General features: G+C 37.3%; 1 protein-coding gene across 2 annotated transcripts; it reads right to left on the reverse strand.

The window, feature by feature from the left end:
* Positions 1-1,010: 1,010 nt before the first annotated feature.
* adora1b (adenosine A1 receptor b) lies at positions 1,011-7,688 on the reverse strand. 2 transcript variants are annotated; one of them, XM_081349279.1, is made up of 3 exons: positions 7,428-7,688; positions 6,494-6,875; positions 1,011-3,141 (listed from the first exon to the last, which is right to left on the reverse strand). In XM_081349279.1, the coding sequence occupies exons 2-3, from the start codon at positions 6,832-6,834 to the stop codon at positions 2,457-2,459; spliced, it is 1,026 nt and encodes a 341-aa protein (XP_081205405.1). In that variant the 5' UTR covers positions 6,835-6,875; positions 7,428-7,688; the 3' UTR covers positions 1,011-2,456. The 2 variants fall into 2 exon arrangements, with proteins under 2 accessions (XP_081205405.1, XP_081205404.1); XM_081349278.1 differs by having other exon boundaries at positions 6,494-7,688.
* Positions 7,689-8,974: the final 1,286 nt, after the last annotated feature.

The following is an 8,974-nucleotide window of genomic DNA, read 5'->3' on the forward strand; positions in this document are numbered from 1 at the left end:
TTTGATCTTAAATGTTACTAGTAACTAAAACATAAGCACTAGTTGTATTTTTTCTTAACAAGTTAGGTATAATTAAGTACTAGACACTATTGGAATAAGTACTAGTATCTAATAAATAAGAACTAGTAGGCGATCTAATGAATAAGTACTAGTATCTTTTAAAAGGTACTAGTACCTAAAGTATAAGCACTAGTATCTAACGAATAGGCACTAGTACCTAAAAAATAAGCACTAGTAGCTAATGAATAAGTACTAGTACTTAATGGAATAGATACTAGTATCTAAAAAATAAGTACTATATCATTAAAATAGATACTAGTAGGTTTTAAGGATTAAATGTTAAAACGGCTTGCCATACACTTCATCCTTAACCCTCTAAGGGACATCGCCATTTATAAATGACACTAATACAATAATAATGTTCAACAAAACAAACAAACATTTTTTTTAGTAATATCATATGACCTCCCATTCAGCCAATAAAATTAAAATCTATTTGCAATGGGCTTGACATTATTGGCAACAAGGAAGTGGAGACATCAGTATGTTAGGTCACGTGCTGCCAAGGCTCCAAAGTGAGTTCATTTTAGACTAGAAAATATATATTTTCTGTGTAGCTGCACTATTTTTCAGTACTGGCAGGCAGTATAATAGTCTTTTTTGATGTTAAGTTTTATAGAAGACAGGGAAGAAAGTATTGATGACAGTGATGGCAGAAAATAAGCTTGTAGTAAGAAAGGAAGAAGTTGAATATCAATGAGGATAGAAGCAGTAAGGGTGCTGGCAGAGATGAAGAATACAGTATATGTCATAGAATGTGTTGGAAGTCAGGCATTTGGGTATTATCCAATGCCAGTTTGGAAGATGTGATCCATACTACAACCAAAGGTCAGATGCCACTGCCTATTGGTGTCAATACACTGACAAGCAGGGATGCTCCAAAAATGATGACTTGGAACTACCTGTGGAAAGTGTGGGCTACGCTGAAAAAGAAGAGTCTTGTTGATTTTCACTTGTGCTACAATAATTTATTTGCAATTCCAAGAAAGAAACAATGTTAAAGATTTTTTTATTATTATTTTTGAAACATTATGACATGGTTTCACTAGTTTATAGGAAGTGAAATTGCATCTGAATTTTTGTCAATTTTTTTGACTTCCACATGTTAGTTCCTAATGAAATATAGTAGCACAAAATGAAATGAAAAGTTAAGAAAGATTTTAATGTTTTTTTGAAACACTAAGACCTTTCAGTACTTTTCAAATTGTGAAAATTCATTTAAATGTGTGTAAGGTTTCAGACAATTTGCCAAAAATTACAGCACCCTAAAAAAAAAGGTGAAAGCTCAAATGTATAGAAAACTAATTTTGGAAAATGATTTTATATGTAAAATATAACATCCTTTTTTTCTAGCTGTGATTTTAGAACTAGTCAAACTAGTTTATTATTGTATCTGTTTTTATAGAAGTGTGAATATTCTGCTTAAAATAAGTCATATGGGTTGGGATGAATGTTTAAATGTTGACAGAATTTTTGTTTTTGGGAGGTCTAGGTTTACCCAGTAGTGTAATATTCTCATTCCAATCCTTCCAATGAGTCCGTTTATTTGTTTTGTTGAAAAAGTATAGCTAAATACTTCTGTGAAACTGAAAGGAAATACACTATTGGATTTGATCTTTTATTAACCCATTCAAATAGCGGAGATTTAGTCTTTGGTACAGACAGTTCCACTTTTGTTTTCCGGTCACAAGAAAAAAGAATAAATAGGACTTCAGTGCATCTTCATTTCCTCTACTGATTCTAGTTTTGTAATAACATGTACACAATACACACGCACACAAATTTGCAAAAAGGCAAGAGAATGTGAGTCACTCAACTGTGAGTGAAATGCAATGTCAGCTGCCTGCAGTACATACTTTTGTCCTTCACAATAACAGGCCAGTGCTCAGACACTCCATAATAGGACAAGAAAAACCTGTGTCCACCACCTTGACTCTGTTTCTGACATCCTCTTTCATTCATTCATTGTACAAAGGTTCAGAATACAAGCAGAATATCCAAGAACCTGCATACATGTATTTCTGCATACATTCAGATTGAACCAGTTAACTGGTGAATAGGTTTCCAGAACTGCACGATATACAATTGTGTGCATTATGAGCAAATATTTCTATATTTTTATAATTTAATTGTATGATGTGTACTATCAAACTCATTTTACTTCAAAACATTCTTCAAGGCCTTTCTCCATCAAGCAAGATTTCCTCAGATTCCCTCTTATGAACTTGCTCTTCTCTTTAGAGTGATGCAGTCTCATTCCAACAAATGGATTTTTCAGCCAGAACAGTCTGTGGTGAGCTCTGATTTACATTCAAAAGAGAAACCGAGACTTGACAGCTTTGGCTGTCCAGCCAGCAGAAGGCATTCGAGCTCCCCAGAGGATGCTGGGAAGTCATTCAGACGTTATGTTCCAAAGCAGGGTCTGGACGTGCAGTGGCAGCGGCGATATAGTGATTGTTATCCAGCCTCTCGCTTGGCTGGCTTTCATTGGGAGGAGCCTCCTTGCAGCAGAGGTACTGTTTCCAGATCCTCTGGAACGCAGTACGAAATTTCTTGATGCGGAATGCGTAAACGATGGGGTTGACTGCAGAGTTGCCATGCGAGAGCAGAATGGCTATATAAATGAGGAACATGGGCTTCTCATACTTCGGACAGAAGAGCGTGATGCAGTTCATGATGTGGAGAGGGAGCCAGCTAACGGCGAACAGGAAAAGGACCAGTGCCAGAGACTTCGCCAGCTTCAGTTCTTTGTCGTAATACTTGTTCGGTTCAGAGTGGCTGGACACCTTCTTATTCAGCTGCTTGTGGATCATGTAGAAGATTTCAGAGTAAATGATGAGCATGAAAAGAAGAGGGGGAAGCACCCAACCAAAGAAGTTGAAGTAGACCATGTAGTCCATGCTGATGACGTTCTCAAACTGGCAGGTGATGATGAGGTCAGGGCCGAGTGAGCCGTTGTTACGTTGCAGGCTGTGTAAATTGTTCCAGCCCAGCATGGGAGTCAAGCCAATTATGAAGGCCACCGTCCAACACATGAATACTGCAATTCTAGCTCGTTTGGGAGTGACCACTCGCTTATAACTATAAAACAAGAACACAAGAAGAGTTAAACAAGTTTTTCATTTGAATCCATTTCTCATGATATGCAGTAGTACAGTATATATACTTCAAAATGTGCAGTTAAGAAAACACATACATCTTCATTACAAGAAAAGACTAAATTCTGTATAATTAGTACAGAGAATTATGGTTACTTTGCTAATCACCTCTTGAGATCAGGTGTATAGTCTTTGAATGACCAAGGGCAGCTTCTTTGACCTGCCGTGTAACTTTAAATTAAGAGCCAAATTGTGACAAAGTACCACCACCAGAAAGCTTGTTTCAGTCCAACCCACTCCCTCTCGTCCTTCAATACAGGTGCATCTTCTCTGAGATGCCATCCTTTCATCTGATATTAGATCTCTCTCCAGTCTCCTTGTCTTTTGTCTGAATGATTTAATGGCAGACTTTCAAGTCTCTGCAGCTGCTGAATTCTACACAAAGACGCTTTCAGTCAATACTCCCTGTTTGTTAAGATTCAGTAGATGGTTTTTGTTTGAATCATTGTTTGAATGTGCTTTTATTAATCACATTAAGTAAAAACAGAAATGTTAAATGATGGATTGTTTGTTTCATCTAAATAATCATACTCTTTTGCATGATTTCTGTTGCCCAGAGCCACAGTCTTTTACTCTGTTTTCACTCATGCATACTGCAGGCCCAAGAGAAGCACTGTTGCTGTGATTAAAGGATCAGGTTTCTGATTGTACAAAAATAGATTGTTGTGTTTGGAAAGTTGTGATGCATGACTTTATACAGAATAAGAGCCATATGCATTATTGAAGAGTGGAACAAATTTGTCAAATTATTTGCACCCGTCTTCTGCAAGTAGGTTGTAATGCACATGTAACATTCTGCATCGGCACAGTAGACCACAGAACTTTAGTATTCTGTACTTAAAGGAGTAGTTCACTTTAAAATTAAAATTCTGTCATCATATACTCACCCTCATGTTGTTTCAAACCTGTATGAATTTCTTTCTTCTGCTGAACAGAAAGGAAGATATTTAGAAGAATATCAGTAACCAGGCAGTTTCTGGGTCCCATTGACTTCCATAGTAGGAAAAAAATATACTATGGAAGTCAATGGGACCCAGAAACTGTCTGGTTACTGATATTCTTCTAAATATCTTCCTTTCTGTTCTGCAGAAGAAAGAAATTCATACAGATTTGAAACAACATGAGGGTGAGTATATGATGACAGAATTTTCATTTTAAAGTGAACTATTCCTATAAGCTTATCCTGCCATTATTCTGGGATCATGCTGGGATAACATGGATGGAACTTGTGGAATTCATACAGATTGAATGCTGCTATCAGTGAGACATATTAGATAAGATATATTCAACTTTCTACTCAAATTGTTATGCTGATAAGATAATATGCAATGGAAAACGATTCATTAAATGAGAAAAAAACATTAGTTTCTCTAGTGGTCTTATATTTTTGGACCCCATTGTAAGTCTAGAGGACTTCTTGATAACTTGTTCTAGTAAGACTGGAAAAACTGGAAGAACTGGTTGAGGAATGACCACTCCTCGATAAGACAAAGGACATTGCTGGAAATTAACATTTGAACTTCGCTTTCTGCACTATCGAGACGAAAGTCTCACCTTCGAGTCATCCTAATCTACATTTCTCCCCCCACTCCCTGTCTCTCAAGCTGAGACCACATGAAATTCAGATTATTCTAACTGACTTTGACATTATTTACATTAAAGAGTTAAAAAGAATAGTCAAACATTCGCTCACATTTAATGATGCACAGATATCATTAAAACCTTTTCATTTATGGAGTCAGATGAAATAACGAGAGAATACATATTTAAATGTATTGCATTTAATCAAAAAGTACTTTGCCTCGAGAAAAAGACAGTAACAACTAAAGACGTTCCGCGCTGGTCGGATGCTGGCTTTGGGCCGATCGAGTGCAAGTTTACATTCTCATCTATTGTGCACAATGAATGATCCTGGCAGAGCCGACAGGCAGTCGCTCAGGGCAGCAACTCTATACACTTCTCAGACACACCTCACTTCCCTATAACTCTTTCGCAACACTTTCATGGGATTGTTTTTGCTCTCCACTTGCACCTCTCAAAATATATATATTTTTTTGTAGGAGGTAACTTTTTCCATGTAGCCCCCATGTGCTATATTTCACACTTTTTCTACTATGAGTCTGCCCACAAGTCACCTCACAAAAGTGTTGAAGGGGTGGATTTCATGTTAATTTTGGCATATAGTACAGGTCATGATTGTCAAGACAGCAAAATCACAAAATTAAATGCAGTTATAGATTAAACTCATCTGGGATTTGAACGCAGGACTCATGTTTGATGCATTACAGTGAGAAAAGAGCACAGAACTATATTCTCCACACAAAAAGCCTCTTTAAAATTGAATGGCTTTTAGCTGAGTATGTTGCATTTAGCTCCTCTAGGGGGAATCCAGGCATAACTAGGATGTTGCTACAACTTAAAAGCAGATAGTGTATGTATTTTGTGCCCTAAAGAAATAATGCACCTGCGCATACTGAGTCAGGTGCAGCTTTTAAACTTCTGTGATGAGTTGAAATGTGGCATGTTTCTCGAATTTTGTCCATGACGTCTCTGACACTTGACATTAAGTGATAAGCAGTATAGAAAGTTCAAGGAACAATACAAAAATAAGGAACTGCTACAAAAAAAGGATCAAAATTTATAACATGGCACATTTACCATCGGATATAATACCTGTTCTAAAAACGAAAATGAAAGTCTGTTCAGATACGTTGACATAGTGCTTACGATGAATTGTTATATAATGTGTGAAAAGCTCTGCAAATGCACATTGGCAGGAAAGGCATGAGTCATAATGTCATTAGGTCAAGTGCATGAGGTTTCTTCCTTTAGCCTTCAAGCAACATAAACTGCATGTTGTTTGAAAACAGTCTGGCCTAATACGATGACAATTATTATTATTGAACTTATTAAATGTAATCCTTTTCTTAATTTGCATTTTGTATGAGAGTGTTGAAATCATGTCACAAATTTGCTTCTACATTTCAGTGAGAGAATAGTAAATAATATTTCTTCCATTTACGTCATTATTTTTCATAGTTTTATCTGACCCCACACACACACACTATCCCAAACCATATTTATATATTGGGTAGGCTATATTGCATGCTATATGTATAGCAAGCAATATGTATATATGCTGCAATGTGCATATTGCATATGCAATATGTAAAATGTATAGCATACGATATGTATATGCATAACGTAAACCACTCTTACAGCAGAAAGAAATCTGCAGAGCTGCTCCAGAGGGCAAGAAAGAAGGATAACTTTACCTGGTTGGGATCTTGACCCTCAGGTATCGGTCGATGGCTATAGCGAGCAAAGCGAGGATCGAACTTTGGGTCAGAACCAGCACCGTGCACGCCACCAGCAGACAGCTGTAGAAGTGAGTCTGGAGTCCGATACTTATAGTTATCGCCAGTGGGATGACCAGCGCTCCAACTGCAATGTCCGCGAGCGCCAGAGAAACGACGAAGCAAAATGTAGTATCTCTCAGAGATTTATTAATTTTTACTGCCCAAACCACCATCACGTTTCCTATCACGGATGACACGGCGATCAGCACCTCCATGCCCATGTAGAGGGCTTTGGCCGCTGAAAGCTCCTCGGGCATTCTCCTGCTGGACGATGAATATCCACGCGAAAATGGATTTTCTAGTGAAAATGATGTGTAAATTGATTAACTGTAGTAGTCCAGAGAAAAATCCTCCCATTAAAGCGTTGCCCCTCAAAAGAGTAGCGGTATTCCACACATGCCTATTTACATTTTAAAATGGAACGCGAGAAGAACAAACCCACAAACCACAGAAGTGACTTACAAAATGTTATGCTAAAAATATCGACCAGTTTCGGCGTTTTCTCCTCGTTTACTACAGCGCCTTTTCATTGGATCCACCTGCGCTCGTGCGAGACATGCGCGCGCCACTTATTCATCCCACAATCTAACAAATACATTTCTCCGTGTCACCTACAACTGTCAGGCAGTTCCCTGAATGTCCAAACATTAGGAAAGTAAATTAAAAGACGCACCATATTTGTCCCTGGATATGTGAATCAATATATTGTCCAGAGCGCGGGTCGTCTAGCCTACACTCCTGTGCTATGCGGTGCCCCAGAATAGCTGTCGATGGGTAGAGCTCTTTGTCTCACACATACTCGCTAACTTAGCAATTTAATACAATTGGGAGCAAAATAAGTCCAACTAACCCGTGTGGATTCCTTTTTTGTGTGAAAATCCCAAACCCAGAGGTCATTCCGTTTTCCTTTGACAGGAGAAAAAAAACCACCCCAAACACCGCGCCGTCTTTGGTTCCCTGCTTGAGCATATCTGAGGGACAACCAACATGCGTTTTCTACTTTCTTTCGTCTTCAGAGTTTAACTCGAGATAAAGAGTGAGGCTGACCGTGCCTCTGTTTATAGTGTAATATTAGTGTGCACTATCATTGCCCATGAGATATTGCACCCACGAGGGAAGTAGGAGGTGACATTGGCTGATAAGCATGCAGTGACTAATTTACGCTCAAACAACGCCCCGAAGAAGAAATAAAAATTTATTGCGAAATATATTTGTATTATATTTTTAGTTGGCTTAATGTGCCAACTGAGACATAGCCTAAGTAAAAAAAAAAAAAAAAAACAAAAAAAAACCAGGATGCTCTAGTTATCTCATGACTCTAATGTGGTTACTCAAAAATGATGTAGCTATTGACATGTCTTTGAAAAATCCTTTTGATGTTTAAGTTTTAAATAGGGAAGACCAAGGCTAGTTGTCCAAATTTTTACCCCATTTAATATTTATCGGTGTAGGTTCATTTTTGTAAGTTAATTTTTGTATAAATTATCACATTAGAACATGCCATTAAATAGACACAGCAAATAAAAATATCAAATATAAATGCAAATGTACTATTTATTTGATCCACAGACATGATAATTAAAAAATATATATTTATAAAATAATTATTAAAAAATAAAAAGACAAATTCTAGAGCATGCTATGTTTGTTGGTATTGTGGATCAGACTAAGCCTCTGTCTGTGGCTGACAAAAATCTCCTGTTTTTGAGGTGAATCATAATGAAGTCTTCCTACATCTGTCATGTCCCGGTCAAATCCCCCCACACAGGACTTTCAGTCATGGTTTCTCCAGAACCCCTCCATGATAGATGCAGATGATTTTAGCAAGTAGAAAAATTCATAGCATGAGAAAGCTGGCCACAGTGCCGGTCTCATTTCCATAAGAGAAGTTTCTGGATGATTCATCAGGCCCGGTGAATCCATCCATTCATGCACTTCACACAGAATTACAACATGAGATTTATCCTGTTGATTCTGTGGAAAGGGACGCCACATTCCTCTAAGTGAGTCTTCCATGACTATACAGGAAGAACTTTTATATAGCAGTGTTAAGTTTGCATTAATGGCATGACAAATATTTGCACATTATTGAAATAGTATTTCAGCTGATATGCACACAGATACAAATACAAACCAAATTTATCATTTAAAAAAAAGAAATCAAGTAGTTTAAATAAGAAATAAAAAGCACATAAAAAAAACATCAGTAATGTCTGTGATTCATGAAATGAACTATATGGGATTCTACAATTCTCCAGTGTGCTCTAGGACATAATAATAATAGTCAGATCAATACACAGATGTGCAGTAACTAATTATTCAGCCAATAAAACTAATAACATGACTGAATGAGGTCCTTTTTGTGTCTTATAAGAGCAGGTTCAGTGTCCCTGGGAG

Source organism: Scardinius erythrophthalmus (genome assembly GCF_964197995.2).
Source record: "Scardinius erythrophthalmus genome assembly, chromosome: 20".
Classification (NCBI taxonomy): Eukaryota; Metazoa; Chordata; class Actinopteri; order Cypriniformes; family Leuciscidae; genus Scardinius; species Scardinius erythrophthalmus.

Excerpts from the sequence above, each read along its gene's own strand:
- adora1b (XM_081349279.1), bottom strand. The coding sequence starts at position 6,834 with ATGCCCGAGGAGCTTTCAGCGGCCAAAGCCCTCTACATGGGCATGGAG. Across the intron at positions 3,142-6,493 it reads AGGGTCAAGATCCCAACCAG|TTATAAGCGAGTGGTCACTC; the intron begins GTAAAGTTATCC and ends CTTGTTTTATAG.